General features: G+C 42.1%; 3 protein-coding genes across 5 annotated transcripts in view; all 3 read right to left on the bottom strand.

Moving 5' to 3' along the window:
- The window catches only part of mtss1 (MTSS I-BAR domain containing 1), a 60,194-nt gene extending 52,138 nt beyond the window's left edge, over positions 1-8,056 (bottom strand). For both annotated transcript variants that reach the window (XM_047582836.1, XM_047582837.1), the window contains exon 1: positions 7,147-8,056. In XM_047582836.1, the coding sequence (XP_047438792.1) occupies positions 7,147-7,218 (72 nt within the window). In that variant the 5' untranslated portion in view covers positions 7,219-8,056. The remainder of the gene's footprint in view (positions 1-7,146) is intronic.
- A 2,713-nt stretch (positions 8,057-10,769) lies between these two features.
- On the bottom strand, positions 10,770-15,977 carry LOC125006135 (nuclear factor 7, ovary-like). Of its 2 annotated transcripts, XM_047581895.1 has the most exons (3): positions 15,851-15,967; positions 14,561-14,670; positions 10,770-13,436 (listed from the first exon to the last, which is right to left on the bottom strand). In XM_047581895.1, exon 3 carries the CDS (start codon positions 13,418-13,420, stop codon positions 11,963-11,965), a length of 1,458 nt encoding a protein of 485 aa, XP_047437851.1. In that variant the 5' UTR covers positions 13,421-13,436; positions 14,561-14,670; positions 15,851-15,967; the 3' UTR covers positions 10,770-11,962. The 2 variants fall into 2 exon arrangements, with proteins under 2 accessions (XP_047437851.1, XP_047437850.1); XM_047581894.1 differs by lacking the exon at positions 14,561-14,670 and having other exon boundaries at positions 15,851-15,977.
- Positions 14,432-21,690, bottom strand: LOC125006335 (E3 ubiquitin-protein ligase TRIM35-like). The gene is made up of 3 exons (XM_047582277.1): positions 21,364-21,690; positions 20,646-21,313; positions 14,432-14,670 (listed from the first exon to the last, which is right to left on the bottom strand). The coding sequence occupies exons 1-3, from the start codon at positions 21,678-21,680 to the stop codon at positions 14,432-14,434; spliced, it is 1,224 nt and encodes a 407-aa protein (XP_047438233.1). The 5' UTR covers positions 21,681-21,690.
- Positions 21,691-22,314: the final 624 nt, after the last annotated feature.

The following is a 22,314-nucleotide window of genomic DNA, read 5'->3' as shown; positions in this document are numbered from 1 at the left end:
GAAGTTTGAAGAGTGAAACACATTCCAGCAAGTATGTAGTGAATACGGCATGCCTGGTACTTTTCATCTAAATTAAATTCAAATGTTTCCAAATATTTCATGAATGAGTGTGCCTGACTCAATCTAGCACTAAAGCATTTTTCTCTCTGCCTGCTTTCTTCTTCATTTGTCTTTTTCCACCCTTGGTGTAGAGAGGAGGAAGCAAACGGCAGCTGATCTCCATGTGATTCGAGTCTATTTCTGTCTCTTTGCATATTATTTGAGTATCTATTTGCCTCCAGTCCCATTGGCCAGCCTGCTAGTGATTAAGCATCGCCGGGCGTCGCTTAATGCTTTTTTTACGAGCATTACAATACAGAACCATTAAATCTGTAAAATCTGAGACTGGGCGACGAAATTCGCAGTTTTTACAACGAATCGTCGGTTTGTTTGCGGTATCTATTAAACCTTCTGCATTTAATTTTAAGACCAAAAAGAAAAACAATCAACTATTAACAAATTTTATTCCTCACACCTTCCGTCTTCCATCTTCAAGTGGGGGGAAGCTCAAATAAATTTTTAAAATTCCCCTATCACCGCTCGCTAAATGTATATGACAGTTCTCTAAACATGGCTCGCCTCCATCGGTGTGTGAGGATGCCCAGGTGCGTGTTTGTGAGATTAATGCACACCCTCTATTGAACCGCACTCATCCATACCGCCTCATCACCTCCATCTCTTCCTACCTGTTGACTCATGCCCATCCATCCCCCATTCATTCTAAACTTCCCATGCGTGGTAGAAGCCTCCGGCTGCGTCTCCATTCAAGACTAATAATACGAAGATAAATAATACCAGCGGCTGAAATGAGCTTCCTCTGCAGAGTGACATACTAAAACGATCTGGTTTTCATTGGCGTCGTGTCACGTATTTCTCAGTTAATGTCAATCCATTGAGAAACCGCATCTAGTTGTAGAAAGGTTGTAGTACATATATATATCCAGGCCCATGTGTGGGGCTGTTTCTGCTAGAGACCTCACAAAAAAAAAAGAAGAATAAGAAGAAGAGGATTTCAGTCCGTAATCAGTTTTAGCTCATCGTAGTGGCAGAACAACAGTATATATTTCCCTAGCCACCAAACAAGGGTCAATATCTGAATCAGCACCAACTCAAGCCTGTAGTCCGCCATTAATGTTGTCGTTATGAGACGTTGGGGGCTGGAGGGTCGGGGGGGCGAGAGTGGGGCGATGACATCATCGTGTTCGTACCAGGCCGTTCACACGAATGGAAAATAGAATCTTTTCTGTTTCACCCTGAGACCTGGATTCAAAAGGGGGTCTCAGGAAGATCCGGATCCGTCGCTGACGGCAGGCAGAACTGTGCAAGACCCATGTGGTTTCACTCAAAAATCGTGTAAACGTGGCCTAAGAGACAGTGAATATCTTGTAGGTCACATCCACACGAATACGATTTTTGGGTGAAGTCTGTCACATTCAGGCCGACCGTCATGACGGACCTGCGCCTCCAAACCCTCACCCCTCCAGCCCCCAACGTCTCCTAACAATCAATGACTGGGTGGCAATGTTTACTTTCGCACCACTACCACGGGCTAAAAAGGGTTTGTATACAGTGTGTGGGGTTGATGGGCACGCGCCACCTCTTCTTCTTCTTCTTCTTCTTCTGTTTTTGGCTGAGTTCTGTAGCAGAACCAGCGCCATGCCCGGGATGTGTGCTACAGCCTACGCACTACGACTAGATGCGGTTTTGCAGTGGATCCATCTTTACGGAGAAATTCTCGAAACGGCCGAGGAAAACCGGAGGGAAAAAAAAGACCGTTTTGGTACGTGTGGACGCGGCCGCAGCGGAGCCGTCGCTCCTTCGCGTTGAAAGAGGCCGGTCGAGGTGGTTCGGGGGTGCAGTCGGCCGGGAGAAGATCCCAGGATAGACCAAGAATTCACTGGAGGTATTAAATGTCACAGCTGGCCTCGGAACGGCTTCAGAAACCTCAAGAGGAACTGGAATGTGTTGTTGGAGAGAGAAGGGAGTCGGGAAGTCTTTAGGCTAAAACCTGTTAGCACCAAAATAGTCCAAATAGGTACAGTGTCAACATCAGGATTATTCATTCATTTGCTCGAATTGAAAGGAAACCTGCAACTCCCGCTCTATCTTTGCATAGTGTGAAGATGTTCCGTGGCCTTCCATGTGTGTGATCTAATGTCCCCAATCTGTCAACCTGCGCGAAGCGTTCAAAGCATTCGACGTGTGCGTCGACGCCCGCTTTCACCTGAGGCTGCCTATTTTTCCAGTCAGCGATGACTCTTCTCTGAAAACCAGCCACTCCCACAAACGCACCCAACTATCAGGAACTATAAAGTGCCATATCAGCAGTGTGACTAAACGCTGACAACACTGCATCGCAACACGGCCAACAGCGTGCGGGGAAAGCCGTCTCTCTCTCACACACACACACACACGCGCAGTTAATTATACATAGACGTGAAAGATTACAAAAAAAAAAACACAGCAATGCACTTAGCTGCTGTTTACTTTGAGGGTCCGTCTAACGCCACTTGCTATTCTGCACGCACGCCGCTACTGTCCCTTTCTCAGTTCACCTTCAGCGCACGACAGAGGACGGACGCCGTAGCGCGCGCACGACACGTATGTGTAAACGCCGGAGATCGATATTTGCGTATTTTATGGCGTCTGGAGACGCCGCAGACACGTGCGGTCCATAAACTGCCGCTCCCGTGCCAGCGGAGTATTGGTGCTCTACCTCTTTTCACCTGTTTATTTTGTGTGCGTAAGAGGGCTCAGTAAATGTTTATGTTTTTGGTTAAACTGAGACTTGTTACATTTGTTATTGCTGTGTCATTTTTATCCTGTAAATGGAGGAGAAGTCGGCAGCGTGTATCGGCCATCGGCCAAGGCCGATGTAAACAAATAAATAATAAATAAAAAAATCTGTATCAGCCCTAAAAAAAAATCCATATGGGTCAATCTCTAATTAACACATGACAATACACATGAGAGGTGATTCACAGACCTACAGGGGCTTCAACCATAAAACGTGAAGCAGAGAATTATATCAAAGGTAGGTAGAGCTAATGAGGGAACAAATCAACGAATCAGAAAGAGAGAAAAAAAAGAGAGGGGTTTACGAGGCGTAAGAGCGAGAGCATGAAAGAGAGTCGGAGGAACGCACTAAGCATGTCGGGATGGAGGAGTACGGAAGGTCGATGGCTCATAATGTCACTCCTGATATAGCCGAGACAGAAATCAATAAGCTGTCTGTCTCTCTGCAGAGGAACTCAAAGGTCCCCGGAGCTGCAGCGGGACGGATTTTTATTTTATAATCAGACAGGAAGTTGGCCCGAGACGTGACAACTGAATGACTGCGCGTTAAAACGTAACGGGCAATTTGGAAACCGCTTTCCCTGTCGAGCGCTGAACACACCCGCGCCCCCCGACGTGACTCGTGGACTTGATTCGTTCCCCGATCAGGAGCCCACATCGGTGAAAACGAAGTTAATGACCACGCTAGGGCCCGGGTGCTGCTACCAGTTGCCTGTGGATTCATTCAACAACGCACAATAAACACCTTTGCGACGTCTAGCAATAAGACGCTTCGTGTATATTAGCGATTCACAATCTTAGTTTAGTCTAACTTTAGCTCCAAGTGCTTAAATTTTTGACCCAGAACACAGATTTTCACAGACTCTTGACGTCAACTCAAAACCGGTTTCCATCGCTAAAAGGAAGGATCAGCTCTTAGTAAATCTTTGTTTGTTTGTCTCTTTTACCATGATAAGAAGAGGCCGTTGGATCCCTTCTTTCAAGACTATTTCTTTGTTTGCTCAATGTGGAAAAAAAAAAATCCCGCAACGCGCAATCCGATGTTATGAAAGACCTTCCATATAAATTGCAACACTCAATATCTGATGCGCATTGGGTAATATCTCCTCCTTGGGGCTGCGGATTGTTAAAAACTCCTGAAAGATACGGACGAACGGGAGCGTTTCGAGATATCCGGGCTGTATTTATTGCAGAGATTCCTGTCAACACCAACTCTCCGGCCTGGTTGATTCACAAAACGACCTACAATTTGCAAAGAGGCCTCTGCGCCTACATGTTTATTGGCTCGTTCGGAGAGCGAGCTCTTCGCGGGCATGTTATGATGCCCCGAAGAGAGATTTATCCGAGCAGCAACTCTCCACTTAATTAGACATGACTTCTGCGTGTGGCAGATGGCAGGAGTGCCCCTATTGGGCCCGTTCCATGTTGGTAAAGTACCAGGATATGATGCCACGAGCGCTGAATCACACACACAGTCCACCATAACCAGCCCTCTTCCCTGTTATCAGGCCGCAAAAGTGACTCATGCGCTTGCTGTTCTCACCACAGGATGTCTGCAAGTTCCCTCACGTTACAGGCAAATCGGTTTTTTTTTTTTTTAACTTCTGAACAAAATGAGAATCAGCCCGGCGTAGATTAAAGCGGGAGCTCCTCCGTAGCCGGACGCAGCAGCAAGGTGACCTTCGGAGTCAGACAATGTGCTGGACGGGGATGCTAACGCTCCAGCTTCAGTAGTTATTTGTTTTAGGTCTGCCATAAACCACAACCACTTCCCCGTGGAATCAAAACTTCTTCTTCTTTTGTTTTAACGGCGGTTGGCTAGCGTCAAAGCTGCCAAAACAAACGAAGTAGAAGAAGAACCAGACTAAACATGTCTGCTGGGTATAAGAACTTCGCTCTGGAAAATGAAGTTAGTCAGGCTTGCGTTTGTAAATTGTGTAAAGTGGATATTTGGTGAGATGGTAGTAGGCTTCGATGTTACCAACCTGATTCGACACCTACAAAAAACCCCTGAACAGCATGGACGGAGTCCGCTCAGGAAAAGGCTGCACCGTGGTGACAACAACAACAACAACAAACATGGAATATTTAAAGGAGGAAAAATTTCCTGGAGGCGGCGCCAAGGAGAAAAACATTCTGGAAAGGGTTACAGAGTTTATGGCGTCGGATGATCAGAACATTTCTGAAGTAGAGGATACAGGTTTTCTGGAGCCAAGGTACAAACTATCCTCTGGACACTACATTAACTTTGACAGAACTATTTATTAAACTATTTTATTTATAGAACTAAATCCAGTCACTTCTGGGAGACTACAAAGACGACAAGAGAGCCTATAAAAATTCCCAGGGGAGGATTTTTAGTTTGCTTAAGGTCGGATCTGGACTCGCATCGGCCGATACTTGATATTAAAAGATTGGGACTGAAATGGGAGACAAAAAAAAAAAAAACTTGATCAGGACTTCACTAGTCAGAGTAGAGCATCGCTCTGATAACAACGGGCTATTGTACTCTCTTTCCGGTCCTCTTACAAATCTTCTTTAAACATTTGGTGACATGTTGCGAATAAAACTCGACCACAAACGTACAGAAGACGACTTTGGAGGGATCTTGCTTTTATACTTGGTTGCAACTGATTGTATTCATGACTCCAAAGTGACCAATTAAAACCACAGTCTGAATAATAGTTTAGAATACATCAGGTTAATTTGTCATCAAAATAGATTCAGATTAATCTTGATGTGCGCAGAGGTTGGAAAAAAAAAAACACACAATGAAACGCCGACACAACTAAATTTACATAATTATTAATAATATTTCTCCAACCGGATCGATAATCCTGAACAGGGAAGTGTTTACATGGACACTAAACGAAATGATCCGATATTACACCGATCACCAACAACATTACAACCACTGACAGGAGAAGTTAATAACACTGAACATCTTGTGATAACAATTTCCCCCATTTTGGGACAAATAAAGGTTTTTCTAATTCTAATTCAATGTTCTGCTGGGAAACTTTTGGACCGGGCATTTGTGTAGCTGTAATTTAGACACGTAGCACCCGCCCCATAACAACGACGCTCCTTGATGGCAGCAGCCGTCCCCAGCAGGAGCCTGACACAGACACACACACACAACAACAGTTTGGGATCAACTCAAAAAGAAAAACACGAAGAACGGCCTCTAAATTCACTAGATCCCAAACTGATCAAGTATCTATGGGATGATCCATGAGGCCTCTTGGACCCAAAGGCTCCCGTTTACGACACTGTGTTGTCGGACGCCAGAGGACACCCTCAGGAGACCCATGTCCATTCTGTGATGAGTCACAGCTGTTACGGTGGCACGAGGGGAGACCTACACAATAATAGGACGGTGGTCAATACAGACCTTTATTGACATCAGTGAACTGATTCAATAGAAGAAGATGTCCCTTGATTTTTAACCCCACGAGGAGCAAACGCGCTCAGAAAGAAAGGATTTCTGCGTTTACATGGTTACCGGGAGATCAGATTATTAAAAACGTTTACACCAGCTCCGACGGAAAATTCCTTGCGATCGGGTCAGTCTGATCTGACTGAGGCTTTTTTTTATTATTATTATGACTATTATAACACTAATATCCATATAAACGCAGCAGCTGAGACTGCAACACTGGCGCAAAGAGCAAAAAAAGTACGAGACTCTCTAACGCTGGACACGTGAGAGCAGTGAGACTCAGACAGACAGCAAAAGGTGGTGGTGGTGGGGGGGGGGGGGGGGGGGGGGGGGGGGGCAGCCTGTTTGACAAACATCAAAGGGCACACAGCTGGTAAAATCCACCCCCACCCGGCCCTGTTAGCCTCTCAGATGGCCCACTTCCAGCTCGAAACCTCTGCTCACTCACCTCCCAATCCACATCCAGACAGTCCACACTGAGCCACTAGATTTCAGGATTCACTCATTAATATCTGCAACTCTTTGTCTGAATCGCCTCCTAAAATCGGACTGTGAAGCATGTAAATATGGATGATGTGCAGAAGGTAGTTTTAAAAGCGATGCAACCCTGGTGATCTACATCGAGAATGAATGGAGCCAACAGCGAAATGGGTTTTTCTCTTTAGGATAAATGAACATGTAACTCACAATCATAAAAACACATAAGAAGAATTTACCACTGAAGTAAAGAATGATACAGAATATGTCGGTAAATGAGATTAAAAGTGCACTGTATGCAGCTTTGCAGCATAAAGTGATTACAGCATGCACTGAGGTCACTTGTGAGGATTATAAAATTTTGAATTTAATTGGATTATTGTTTTTATTACCTTCATGTCGTTCATGATGAGCTGGAAGAGCCCTCCCAAGGCGCTGCATTCCTTCTCTATACCCGCATCCATTTTTCCACAGGCTCAGGGAAAGAAAAAAAATCAACTTCCCAACTTTTTTTTTTTTTTTTTTTGAAATATATATGTACGTCCCCAAAAAATAAAAATAAAAACTTAAAGCCAAGACGTTTTGAAATCCTCCGACAAATGTGTATTTTTTTTTTTTATTATTTAACAGGGGGAGTTGGGTTCAACACCCGGAGGTTGTAGTCCGCTTTGAAACTAAAGTCTAAAAACAGCAGAAAAGGGGGGGGGAGAAAAAAAAAAGGTAAAATCCAAACGCTGGGCTTCGGTCAGCCGATGCTACCCTCCGGCCAACTCGATAAACGTCCGTAAAAGCAGCACATCCTGACTGAATCACAAGGAACCCTGTCTGGAGGGAGGAAGGCGAAAAAAAAAATGTCCGACGAGCTTTTATTTAAAGTTTGGCTCCGGCTGCTTCCAGTGAAGGGAAAAGCTAACCGCGGCTAACTCCGCTAGCAACCTGTGACTGTGTGCGTCCAAACGAAAACACACACACACACATATAAACACACACACACAAACACGCGTATAAACACGCACAGACACACACGTACACACACACACACACACACGCCTCTGGTCGATCGACCCAGCTCGACTATGCAATAAACGGGTCTTCGCTTGCGTCCAGGTCGGGTTTAAATGGTCCGGTTGGGGGGAGCGGTGCTTTCTGGAAGGGAAATCCGATGTTTTCACGCTGTTTTCAGGCGAGTTTGGACAGCGGCCGCCGCTCTCGCTCTCTCTTTTTCTCTCCTTCTCTCCTTCCTAATGCTCCAATGGGAGTCAGTCCCGGGCTGAAGTGAATGAGTGAATGAGAGAGAAGCGCAGAACGGAGCGTCAAGGCAGGCGACGCGGCGGAAACCGCATCCGGAGGGAGCTTTCAAAGTAAAAGTCACCGAATCGATGCACGGATGGATGAATGGATTATTTACAGAATATAAATACTCAAATGACGAATTTATAATTACTCGTATTATCACAGTGTAATGGTAACAGAATAAATTGGCAAGTGATTACTGCACTGTCTGAGGTAGCAGCATGTCCTAGTCCAGTGAGTTTCCCACGGAGGGTGGATGGGTCGGCTGGGATGCAGGGGGGCTGTAGCAGTCCATTGATGAGAGTTTGTTTATTTATTGTGTGTGAGTGTTCAGCAGTCTTACAGCCAGGGGGAAGAAACTGTCTCTGAACCTGGACGTCCTGCTGTGGATGCTACGTCCTGTCCTGCTATGAATGTATTATCTGTCTGTAGTGTACATCCCGGTTCATGCCACGAAGCAACATTTTACTGTAGAATCAGTAAAACAGTCACAACTTTGTTCAAATGTACTTTAACTAATGATTCATCCGGTATTATCCTGTTATATTGTTGTTTCTTTACACCATAAACACAACTAATAATCATTTACATAGAGTACATGGCAGCGTTCAAACCACACATTCACTTGCTAGTTCATTTCGACATTATAACCAATGGGCTACGCTAAATAAGAGAAACGCTTTAGTGTTTAACGCAATCCAGTTTAGCAAACTCCATCCTCCTAAATGCTCATCCAGTTGAATTTAGATGTTCCTGACGCTGTTTCACAGTTTTTCTGAAGTCCACCATCTGTTACAGCAAAGGTGGCTGCTGTTGCGCAGTCTCTGTATTCCTATAATCTGTGATGAAGCCAACAATGGGGAATACGTAAACATGTACCAACTATAGCACATAGTGCAGCAAAGAAAATATGCCAGGAACAAGACTCAACGTACATTCACAAAAAAATCATGGAAGTAATATTTGCATAACCATCAGACTGTAACCCGAACATGTTATCCGTCTGAGTTTGCTGACACCTGCAGGTGAAGTAAGGTGTTGCCCTGGATAGTAGTAGAGCAGTGAATAAGGAAAGAAAGTAGAATCTGCAGGAAGACTTTGGCACCTACAGATCTGTTAATGTGACATAAATTAAACAGATTTGAAAGAAGTATTTGTTTTTTAATTAGTGTTATATTTTTGTTCATATATGTACCGTGAGAAAAAATTTAAGCAAAAAATAAAGAAATAAAAAAATATTTGTAACGTGTAGCAACTATGACCATACTTAATTGGTCTCCGGTGAAATAATTGAAAGCGTTATTTACTAATTACATTTTATTTTGAAGTCTGTGCAGAGTTCGTCTAGCTTGACGCTGCTGCGTGTCCGTGGATGGTGGAGGCTCTGGGCTGAGGGGCGGAGCTAGGCAGAGGGAAAATAAAAGATTTTGGTGTAGCAGAAGAAGGTAGTAAGACTTTCCAGTTGAAGTAGACACTCGTCTTCTCGGATACACAACTACAAATAGTTTTATAAATATATTAGATTTATATTTATTAGATTTGTATATATATATATATATATATATATATATATATATATTTATATATTAACACTTGTTGTTAAACTAATACTCATTTAATAGACGTCAATAACGCTGAGTAATGATAGAAAACTACTTATTTATGTATTATTTATGTATTTATTATTTACGTCAACAACTTAACCCCTCCACATTCCAAATCACATGGAAAACTTTTAGTTTAGTCCAACAAAGCAAGATAATCATTTGGCTACAAATAATTACATAATATTAACTGTTAAATTATTTATTTATAATTAAATAATGTAATTAAATAAGATTTCAGTGATTATAAAGTTGTTTAAAGGACAAGGTATACTTGAAAAGCAGTCCTTCTCTACATCTTGTTTTCATGAAGGTTCTGTTACTTTGCATTTGTTCCAGATTGTTTTCAGATGAGCTGAGAGAGCTGTTGATTCAACTTTGTTTTCATTGTGGAGTTGGTTTGTACTACTGAGCTGCTAGGCTAGGCTAACATGAGTGTTTTTTTGGCTAGGCTAAATAACAGTCATGAAGGAGGATTTAGTGCAGGACTGTGGATTTGGGATTTACACTGCATCAGCTTGCCCTGATGCAGTGTATAAACAGATAACACATTACAACAGATGAAATAAAATAAAATGCCTCTTCCCAGGAGTCTTTTTTTTTTACCACTGGGAAATGTTTTAATTTTGATTTGATCCAACTTCTCTACAGTGTGTGACAACATGTTAAATGCTGCTAAATTTTACACTCAGTCTGCAACAGGAAACCACTGTCACATGATCCATTAAGGACATAATGATGTAGTGTTGTGGTTTTAGGGTAAAGGCCACAGTCGATTGCTGGTTAGCTAAGTTTCTGGGGGACGCATTGTGTCAGTTGAAAGTCAGATACACATGTTTCTGTGTGTGTTTTACAGATTCACCCATGCAACCAGCCCGAGTCACATCTACAAGCCGCCATCCCGCCAGCCCCGTCACCATGGCGACCTGCATGCCACAGCAGTGCGTGGTCGCGTTCGCTGTGCTGAGTCACCGTGGTTTCCATGGACACCAGAGCATCCAAATACAGAGTCATGTATTTCACCTGGTGTGAGCTTCATTCTGTACTTACAACAATGTTGTCATCGTGCATATGCAACAGCATAAGTAAGCAAAGGTCAAACAGGTTATTAGTCTGAATGAGTACAACAAAAACAGTCCTTTATTCAATCCGTCAGTGGGGAAAACTGCCACATTACAGAAGCATGTTATTAAACAAGGTATTTAATTTCACATTACAACGAAATGCAGAAGATCTGCAGCAACAGAGGAAATATTTCTATTGACTTCTGTTCTGTTCATTTTCATGTTCTGAAAATGAAATTCACTTAATCATCTGGATAAAGAATGCATACAAGAGTGTCTTTTTCTCAAAAGTACAGCATTTCTGTTTCACTTGGTTGGCTGGATTCTCTGCTCCTCTGTTGATGCTTTGAGTCATTCGCAGAAATTTAGAAAATGAGGGGTGCAAATAGTAAAGGCAGCAATGTGCGTGATACAAGCTACATTACATAAAGTGATGCATCACACGTGGGTTAATAGTTATACAACAGATTAGTGGGCATACAGTGCACTCATAAAGTTACTCTTACTAATGAGAATAAACATGAGCACAGAGGCACCGAGTGATGACATCATTCACCTTCATCATGGTAACACCACTGTGTCATGCTCCTGGTTTAACATCTTCCTCATCATCCTTACTTACTGCCCATTATGCCTCCTGGCATGTAGGGCAGCAACGAAGGTTCTCCACTCTGCTCGCTTCTGGGCTATTGTCTGGACATCTCCTCATGTTAGGTTCATAGATTCCATTTCTTCCTCTACTGTGTACCTTCAGGTGTCCGGTCAACGGCTACTCTTGGGATGCCGTCTTGCTCTCTTCTCAAAACAAGAGATCTTCATTCGATATCTTGTTGGGCCAAAACATCCAATGGATTCTTCTCAGACTCCTCGTTTCAACAGTTGACATATGTCACTTGCAGCATTCTGCGCCATACAGGAAGGTGGAGAGAACGCAGCTCTGATATGACTTGAGTTTTGTCTTGGTTCTATATAACACTCCCAAGATAGGTTAAGTCATTTGTTGTTGGTAGAGCTTCACGTGGATTGGCAATGAATCAGAGATGTTTAGTGCCATCAGTTTTCCTCTGGTTTATCTTCACACAAACTTGCTGTGTATAGTAGCTGAGATGTGATGTTTTCTCTTGCATGTGTTGACGAGTGTGTGAGATCAGAGCCAGATCATCACCAAATCAAGGTCTTCCATTGATAAGAGGGTCCATTGCATACCCCTTGTTCTGACTTCTATTGCAGCGCACATCACCCTTTTGCTAATGATGTTGAAGAGCAATGCTGACGTCACACATCCTTGTCCGATTCCTGTCCTTACCTGGAATGGCATCCTCATCATCCAACTCTGGTAAAATCTTCAGGGTCAGACTGCAACTGATGCCAATGACTGGAAACATCTTCTCTGGGAAAGTGTGTGTGAAGGTGTGTATGTGTACATTAGTGTCAGGATCAGAGAACGACAGTTTTCCTTTGTTCAAGTCCAGACAGACTCTGATTTTCTGCATTTTCTTCACAAGAAGATAAGAGGAGGGATCTGTTGGAGACAGTGTGGCATATCTTCCATCACATAACCATACGACCCATAATCCAGACTTGATGCTTTGAGGCCGCCTTCTTACAGAAGATTCTTTTGCTACACCAACAATCCATTGTGTACTGTCTCCAACTTCAACATCCCAGCTGTGAGAACCTGACTTAAAGCCGTCAGAGCCGAGGACAATGCGGTAACTGTTGAACCTTTCTGGGATGTCTGGAAGCTTCTTATTCTGTCTGAAACTCACACTGGTCAGATCTTCAGACAGGGCGAGGTGTGGATGAGCAGTGTTTGGATCCAGAATCACAGGACTGTAGGAGACCTTCTCCTTCATCTTGTTCCAGACGTTGTAGGACAGGTTGCCCAGATGTTTGGCCACATCTGTGAGAGCTCCTGTGACCAGCTGTGGCTCATTCATCATGGGGCGCTGTTGGACTCTTTCCGCCGCAGTCCTGTAGTTCAGTATAAATGAGACGTCTTCAGCTTTCAGCTCCTTCTCTGTGACTCTGATTGTGTCTGAAAGAGCTGTTATCTCTCTGATCAGAGCATCAATCTGCTCCTTCATCATCTGACTCTTCTGCTTCTCTTCCTCCCTCAGAGCTTTGATCCTGGCCTCCTCTTCCTCTTGTAGAAAGTGGTGAAGCTTCTTAAACTGCTTCTTAATCTGACTCTCTGTCTGTTGAGCCTGGACCTTAATGCGTTCTGCTGTTTCATCAAACTTTCCTTTAATCTGCTGAAAGAGCTTCAGTTTCTCCTGTACAGGCTTCAGTGATTTCTGGAGCTCCTCTCTGTGATCCTGTGCAACTTCATCAATGGGTCTGAATTTATGACTGGTGTGTGCTTTTGAGTCTCGACAGATGAGACATATTGGCTGCTGATGATCCAGACAAAACAGTTTTAGTTTCTCAGAGTGCAGACTGCAGAGAGGCTCAGACACTGTAGAAGCTTTATGAGCTCTTTCCATTAATAAGGCCTCACACAGGTTCTTTAAAGCCAAGTTACATAGTGGGTGTTTTCTTCCAGATGTGCTCTTACAAATGGGACATTCACGTAATTGTTTCTCTCTCCACCAATTATCCAGACAGTTCTTACAAAAGCTGTGGCAGCATGACAGGATAACAGGATCTCTAAATACTTCATGACATATTGAACAGATCAGATCTTCCTCCAGTGCAGAGGCCATTTATCACAGAGTGAGGCTGCAAACAAGAGGCACAAAGTTAAAACATGAAGGTAAACGCTTATTTTTGTACAAAGTTAGATTTCACTTACTAGGAAAGGAGCATCGCTTAAACACAAGGGTATACTACTTAAAAACTTTTGAAAACATAAGACATAACCACGGTAGTGGCTACTATGTACAAAATGACTCAAACACCAGGGAGACTCAACAAGTGGAACATGGTGGAGTGTTTTCTGATTTACATAGCTTATAAAAAGTATCCCCACTTGGATGCTTTTTTTTTAAGAAGAGTTTACAAAAAAATACATTTACTGTCAATGTGAAATCACATTTCTACAAAGTAATGTCAATTAGCTAAGAATATGTAATGTAAAATGAGTGAATGCATAATGGACCCCTTTCTTTGTCAGCTCTCGCAGAAGGCAGTCGCATTTTTCTTCCCTCTCCTCTCCCTTACCTTCTCTGCTTTGCTACTCTTGTCTCGTCTGTCTACTGTCCATACTTTTGAGAGACTCTCTCCGCACTGCTCTCAATACTACAAAATCATGGAATTGAGAAACTCTCAACGCAATTGACACAATTTTTTCGACAAGAAGCCTGAGTTTGGGGTAGCCGGACTGTCTCGCCGGAATGTTCGCAGCTGGTTACACGTTGGACGCGTGGGAGAGGTGGCTGGTCGTGTGTCTGGCGGCTCTTTCCATGGAGGACATTGAAGACATCTATCTATTCGGAACCATGATTTCAGGTCTTTTGCTGATTGGATTAGGCACTGCCCTGATTTATCGAGGAAATCAAAGAATGGAGACAGCTTTCAAAAGTCCCACAAAGCTGCCTAGGATGATTGAAGTGATGGGCAGAGCTGTTGGCACTCAGACTGTGGCGATTCAGAACTTGAACTTGGACCTGAATCGCAATATGGGTAACATGGAGAAGCTTTTGGCTTTGCAAACGAGAATGGATTGTTTTGGAGACCAGAATGGACAAACAGAGTAGTCGTGCAAAAGAACGCGTCTACTTGCCCCAAGACCAAACAATCGCAATATTATTTGTTTTCGGCGCCCTAACAGCACTGGCCTTGGTCAAGGCCCCTGGTGGAACAACAACTCCCCGGAAGATCACTGCAGTGAGACGCTCTTGTACCTGCCCCCACTCCCACGGACACATGCCGATTGTTGACTCTGTCTGGGACCCGATTGTCTCTGGACTGAGGCACCAAGATTGTGATGCCAGGCGGAAGCGACTCTCCAGGCCTACACAGACACACACATAAGGACAGACATGCAATCACCCCCTGTACCCCCACATCCAACTCCTTTGCGGCTTTTACCCCTTCCTGTCCTGTCTACCCCCCATTTTGTCAAAGTGTATGCATGTTTTCTATATGTATGGATGGCTTTATGGCTAATTTCGCTGGTACTTGTACTAGTGACAATAAAGTGTTTTTTGGTTGATTGATTGATTAACTGATTGTTTTAAAGCGACTGTAGTATGAGGAGGGGATAAAAATGCTCCGACACAGATGCTTCCTCTCAGGCAGCTCAGTCAAGTGTGTTTACTTTTAACAAAAGACACAAACTTCCACAAAACAATAAATCTCACTTTGTCTGTCCTTTAAAAAGAGTGCAGATAAGTGTATTTCTTTTATAAGTGTGTTTCCTTTGTCATGTGAATTAACAGGTAAGTATTATTGTTATCTTTAACATGTGAACTCAATTATCAGATGTAAACAGCTGCCAATTGTCCTTTAAAATTATAAAGATGAACTTAATTAAAATTGCAGATCATTCTGCATGAACCTCATCGGACACCGTAACCACATGAAAAGCGCATGTGCAGTACACTACCCAATGTATATATTCCATGCCGTTAAGAACCAATTGTATGACTGTGGTACTAATTAACTATGAGCTCCCGGGCTTTGTGCAAGTTGTGTGTGGTTGCTGCGAGTCCTCAATACCACCACCAAGTATACTTAGACTAAAATGAAATGCCATCTAAATCAAGAAAATAAATATAAAACACGTGTCCTTTGTATCTGTCCTACACCATTTCACGTGCATTTGCTCTTTAAGTGAACTCGTAAATGCAAGAGAACACATATAAACAACAGTTCCCTCGTAAATGCAAGAGAACATATATAAACAACAGTTCCCTCGTAAATGCAAGAGAACATATATAAACAACAGTTCCATCATGGTTCAAGTGTCTCTCAGTAGTAATTCACAAAGCAAAATACACGCCATATGGATCTTGGGCATAAGTTACGACTCCGTCGCTTGCTCAGAGACCGGACTTAAATTAGCTGCCGACATAACAGTTAGGAATTTAAACCTCCAAGAAAATGCTCCGAAATTCCTCAAAACGCACCGAAAGTGTAATCAACATCTAAACATTATCTAAAACTGAGGAGCATAAATACCTAGAACATACCTGAAGAGGGGACAATCAAAAAAAGGAGCTCAGACTCGGACAAAGACCTGCCCCGCCCCGTGGTCCTTGCAGCCAAAATTAGCCGATCAAAGGCATTGATCACGAGTGATTTTTCTTTAACGCTTCTTCGTCGTCTTCTTCTTCTTCTTCTTGGTGTTTCATTGGCGGTTGGCAAACAACGAATTGGTGCATTACCGCCACCGACTGGAATGGCGCATGGATCAAAATGTCTACTATTCCTTCTCAAAATAAATAAAGTGTTATATCAGTGTTTCCTCTAGGATTTTTCTAAGAAGTGGTCGTAGTGTATTGGCAGTGGTCTATTTGTGTCAATAAAAAAAGAAAAGAAAAGAAGTTTGAAGGAGCGGCGGCTAGGATTTTGAATGGCAGCCCGCCACTCCTAAATGAAAGTAGAGGAAACACTGTATGTGTCCTATTGTCTCTCCTTGTCCACAATAGTCACAGTTCCCTGTATTATGTTTTCCTATTATGAATAGTGTACTGTTAAGTGCAGTATGTCCAAACCTGAGTCTCAATATTATTGTCTCTTCTCCTCTGTTCCTAACCACGCATCTTATTTCTCCCCCTTTCTTCGTACTCTATAATACCACCGTCCCGCCACCTTTCTCTCAACCTTTGTTTCATAATACTCTTAATTTCTGATTTACTAACATTAACTGTCAAGTCGATTTATTTCCTGCTACCTCCTTTGCTGTCTTATCTGCCATCACATTACCTTTGAGTCCCGTGTTTGCCGGGAATCATAAGAATGTTATTGTCAGCACCATCATTTGAATTCTGTATAGTGTTTGTTGTATTTCTATTAAAATATCTTTCTTTCAAGTGTCCAGATCCGACACTGCAATTCTTTCAGTTTCAGTTTCTGCCAAAGTTGTATAAATTATTGAGAAAACAAACATGGCTTAGTTTATTGCAATAAAAAATAAATATAAATAAATAAAAAAGCCTGGACATAACAGCCTGACTACAGAAAACTTCATTATGTATATTCTGCAGTCAGCATTTTGAACAAAGATAATACATTCATATTTATGTTTACTTTTTTAAAACATCTATTTAGTGTAATATTTTACTTTTTAAAGCAAGAATTTTATACTTGTGGCATTTTTTATATGCATGTATTTTTCATCACTTTTTTATTGTCATACACAACAACAAGCAGCAGACAGAGGAGCAGAGGTCGACTTCTGTCCCTTTTATACAGATGTTAACCTTCATGTTCTGAAGCAGGAAATTCACTCAGTTCTGAGAGACGTGACAGAAAACGGGGGGGTCATACGTCTGGATGAAGCACATATGCAACATAAACATGGCACAAAGAAGAGAACGTGATATTAGGTGATACGTGACACACGAGAGATTGCCGGTGGATAAAAAGTTACACAGCAGTATTAATAATAGAGCAGACTACTCACATTTGCTCACAAAGTTACTGTTACAAGAATAAACCAGAGCAAAAAGGCAGAAAACTATGTTATTGATGATAGTTATTGTATCATAGATGCGTAGGCTGGCATAATGTATGTTTATATGACCTATTATAAACTCCAGCCTGGCATCCCCAGCACTTCTGCTGAGGTTCAGAAACTCAAGCCTCACTCTAGGCAGCTCAGGGGACACGGCCAGCGCTAGCAGCTGATCTCTGGGACACACCACCGGACACAACGGAAGCTCCGCCGAACTCCATAGCCAACGACCTAGTCAAAAAAAAAGTGACCAAAATCCATGTTGACTGGTTCACAGAAAAAAAAAAAAAAAAAAAAAAAAAAAAAAAAACAATAACACACTAAGAATAACCTAAAAAGTTAAGCATCACGGAGCTACTGGCAACATGCAACCACTATTGTGTATCGTGATCTCAAAAACAGCCAACACCACTTTACAAATGGATTAAGTTTGAAGTTAACCAAGCCTTATTCTAGCCTTATATTAGCTAGTTATCTAGACTAAAGGCTTAGAAAAATAGCAGCTACTGTCGTACATACTGTGAAAACCCATGTGTGCATGTAATTTATGTCCATGTAGATAGACAAATTTAACTGACGTGTGACTTTACATCGGTTACTACTAAGTTATTATGGCTAGCATGCTAATGTTATAATACTCAGTAACAGTGAGACTAGTTTAATTTTCACTATTTCTGAGCATTTTCAATTTTTCTGAGTAATTTCAACTTAATGGCGATAGATGAACACAAAGACTGAGGAGAAGGGAAACACAGCTCTGTGACTAATGAGATGATTGGGCTATAAAGCATTTTACAGACTCATTTAAGACATTTAAAGTAAGTAGACGCTGGGACCTTTAAGTGAGGGCCTTTTACATATGACAGACGCTGGCAATGATATTTATAGGCTCATTAATGGTGAAAATAAGCAATTTATTTCAACATAGCATGTCCATCTCATAGCGTTTAGAATCTTCCTTTCGATGTAGCAAACATGATTGCTTCATAATGCGTTGCATTATGACGTGTGAAGTGAAGCAACTGATTGAAGCTTTCATCTGACTTGGTAAGGTATTTTTTAAACTTTTTCTTTTAAAGTAATACAATACTGTGGTGTTATTGTATGTTTTATGTCTATTCAATGGTTGTGGGAGGTCTAGCATAGTGGGGACACACGGGGGCGCTGTGGGCCACACAGGAGTGGTTATGGAATAGGACAGCAGAAAACGAGTTGAATAAAGTTTTCCCGCATTCAGTACGTGGTCTTGAGCTTATATTAATACAATAAACACGACATGGTATCAGAAGTGCGCGATAATGAATTGGAACATAGTTTATGAACGCACACGATTTAACATATGTAAACAGGAAGGACACAAGTCTGTGGACGCATTCGTTACTGCTTTGTTTGCATTAGCAGAGCATTGTAATTATGGGACTTTACATGAACTGATTCGGGATAGGATAGTGGTTGGCCTGGCTGACACACGACTCTCAGAACGCCTACAAATGGAGAAGGATTTAGACCTGGACAAAGCCATGAATATGGCAAGACAATCGGAAGAGAAAAAAAAGCAGCAAACCATGCGGAGAAGTGATGCAAGTGGAGTACGGCATGTGGCTGGTAATGCTGTGGAAAGAGTGTTCAAAGGCAGACACCAAAAGGAAAAGCCTAAATTCACCAAACCTAAAAATTATGGAGAAAAACAACACATCAAGAGCAAAAACAATAAAAGCATCCAGTGCAACAAATGTGGTGGAGCACCTCAATGTCCAGCTAATTAAGCAAGCTGGATGCCAACATGGGCTTTTGGCAGATCCCACTTACAAAAGAATCAGCCAAGTACACTACATTTATTACACTGTTTTGGCGGTTTCACCGGTAATCCACATGTGAGTGGAGGCCGATAACAACAACCGATCCTTTATGTATAAGAGTGGAGGCTCAATATATTTTTCCTTTAGGCATGTTTTGTAGTTTCAGAGCATTCACAGAGAACAGAGTGTTCATCAGAAACTTTACAAGGCATAGCACATCGCAGCTAAGGGTGTCCATGGGTTTCCATTTGCACTAGTCTTCCAAATCTGTCTTGCCCTGAATCTTGGCACAAAGGAGATGTGTTGGTTAACATGTAATCGCATGTCCCATCACTTATTACCTATCGCTGTTGGCTAGGCTAGTTAGCTGGTGTCTTCTTGTTGGTTGCTAGTTGGTAACTGACTGCTAGCCTGCTGGTTGGTTTATCAGTGGGACTGGGCTTCTAAATGTGTTTTGCCTCAGATCTTGGCTCAAGGAATTGTAACATCTTATTCTGTGTAATAATGAAATGTGACTATAACCACTAACATAAGAGTGGATGAAAATGAGTGAGAATGTAAAAAATACGTCTCGTAAATTAGTTCATGAAACACAGTAATGCAAATGAAACAATTTATTTTTCTCCAAACAGATTTATTCACAGTTGAAACTATCAAGCACAGCAAACCCCCAAAAACAATAACAACAAAATAGATGCAGTTTAAGTATCTAACACCGTCAAAATCAGAGAAGAGAAACACACTGGGCAGACAAATTCCTGCATCTGAATAAAGCTAAACACATGATACTAGGTGATGCATGATACATGGGTTGGATAACTAGAAGAGGCCTGCAGAAGATTTCCCACTCCTACAGTCATACTGATGTAAAGGAGAAGGGCCTCAACTCACAGTCAGACTGTCTGTTGGTTGGAGATAGAGAATAGGATTTTGTGATAGTTTTTTGTGGTCACACAAGTTATAAAAGTTGGACACATTTAAATATGGAAATTAAGGATCTTTCAGAGGTTTCAGAGAGTGTTTCACGGTCACACAGAAAAACCAGCAGCACACAGACAGTAGACAACTTTAAAACTAAAAGCATTAGTACCTGAAAGGATTGGAATCACCCCCACTGTGAATAAAACATCATGCTATGTCATGATCATTATTAGTCATCATCATCATCATCACCTCCATCTTCATCGTTATCATCATCATCACAATCAACAAACTGCCATATAATATGACGTCACTGTTAATATCTTTACTGACAGATCCCAGGTGCCAATGAGTGGAAACATCTTCTCAGTAAAAGTGGATCAGTGAACGACAGTTTTCCTTTGTTCCAGTCCAGATGGACTCTGATTTTCTGCATCTTCTTCACAAGGAGATAAGAGGAGGGATCTGTTGGAGACAATGTTTTATATTTACCCTTACATAAAAATACAGCCCATACTCCAGACATGGTGCTTTGAGGCTCCTTTCTTGTGGGAGATTCTTTTGTCACACCAACAATCCATTGTGTACTGTCTCCAACTTCAACATACCAGCTGTGAGAACCTGACTTAAAGCCCTCAGAGCCGAGGACGATTGGAAAGTAGTTAAATCTTTCTGGGTTGTCTGGAAGCTTCTGCTTCTGTCTGAAACTCACACTGGTCAGATCTTCAGACAGGACGAGGTGTGGATGAGCAGTGTTTGGATCCAGAATCACAGGACTGTAGGAGACATTCTCCTTCATCTTGTCCCAGATGTTGTAGGTCAGGTTGCCCAGATGTTTGGCCACATCTATGAGAGCTCCTGAGACGAGTGGATCATCCATGAGAGGGCGCTGCTGGACTCTTTCCACTGCAGTCCTGTAATTCTGTAGGAATGAGATGTCTTCAGCTTTCAGCTCATTCTCTGTGACTCTGATTGTGTCTGAAAGAGCTGCTATCTCTCTGATCAGAACATCAATCTTCTCCTTCATCTTCTGAGTCTTCTGCTTCTCTTCCTCCCTCAGAGCTTTGATCCTGGCCTCCTCTTCCTCCTGTAGGAACTGGTGAAGCTTCTTAAACTGCTTCTTAATCTGACTCTCTGTGTGTTGAGCCTGGACCTTAATGTGTTCTGCTGTTTCATCAAAATTTCCTTTAATCTGCTGAAAGAGCTTCAGTTTCTCCTGTACAGGCTTCAGTGATTTCTGGAGCTCATCAATGGGTCTGAATTTATGATTGGTGTGTTTTTTTTTGAGTCTCTACAGATGACACACACTGGCTTCTTATGATCCAGACAGAACAGTTTCAGTTTCTCAGAGTGCAGACTGCAGAGAGGCTCAGACTTTATAGAAGCTTTCTGACCTCCTTCCAGTAAGAAGGTCTCACACAGGTTCTTTAAAGCCAAGTTACTTAGTCTGTGTTTTCTGTCAGATGTGCTCTTACAAATGGGACATTCACGTATTTGTTTCTCTCTCCACCACCCATCCAGACATTTGTTACAAAAGTTGTGGCTGCATGACAGGATAACAGGATCTCTGAATATTTCATGACATATTGAACAGGTCAGATCTTGTCTCATTGCAGAGGTCATTTATCACAGAGTGCAGCTGTAAACAGGAGGCCCAAAGTTAAAACATGAAGGTAAACACTTTTCTATGAAGTTATTGTCATCTTGACCTGAAAATTCACCTTCACAGATTGAATTCAATATCAGGTTGAAGCAGGTCCTCCTGTACTGTCCTCTCCCTGTGGGCATTATGATTTTTGTGTTAATGGCAACTGATTGTCTTTATTTTAGCCACAGAAAGCCACAGTTTGTTTTCTGCTTGGTGCATGAGTCATGAAATACGCGGGGACTTTTCACACACAGGAGGCAGTGCCCCTACATGTCTGGCACCAAAACCTTTCAATTTCACTTACTGTCAAAGCTGTAGATAATTTTGGAAAAAGAAGCAGCGTAATCACAAGAAGATATTACTTTAAAACCTTTGAAAACACAGGACATAACCACAGCAGTGACTACAAGATACAAAAGGACTAAAACATGTTGATGCGTTCTGATTTACAGTGCTCATAAAATGTATTCTGACTTGGATATTTTCCCCTTTTGTGTTTTAGAAGAGTTTGCAAAAAAAAATAAAATAAATCCAAATACTGTCAATGTGAAATCACATTTCTACAAAGTAATGTCAATTAGGTAGTAAACTAAGTGAAGAGGCCTGTGT

This window comes from Mugil cephalus, chromosome 4 (genome assembly GCF_022458985.1).
Source record: "Mugil cephalus isolate CIBA_MC_2020 chromosome 4, CIBA_Mcephalus_1.1, whole genome shotgun sequence".
In the NCBI taxonomy this organism is placed as follows: domain Eukaryota; kingdom Metazoa; phylum Chordata; class Actinopteri; order Mugiliformes; family Mugilidae; genus Mugil; species Mugil cephalus.
This window is presented reverse-complemented; position numbering and strand designations above follow the sequence as displayed.

Bases quoted from the DNA above. Each gene is read 5' to 3' on its own strand.
- LOC125006335 (XM_047582277.1), bottom strand. From the start codon at position 21,680: ATGACCTCTGCAATGAGACAAGATCTGACCTGTTCAATATGTCATGAA. The intron at 21,314-21,363 runs GTGTGTCATCTG...TCATAAATTCAG, and splicing joins CTGGATCATAAGAAGCCAGT to ACCCATTGATGAGCTCCAGA. The intron at 14,671-20,645 runs GTACACAATGGA...GTGTCTGTGTAG, and splicing joins GTATGTTGAAGTTGGAGACA to GCCTGGAGAGTCGCTTCCGC.
- LOC125006135 (XM_047581894.1), bottom strand. From the start codon at position 13,420: ATGGCCTCTGCACTGGAGGAAGATCTGATCTGTTCAATATGTCATGAA.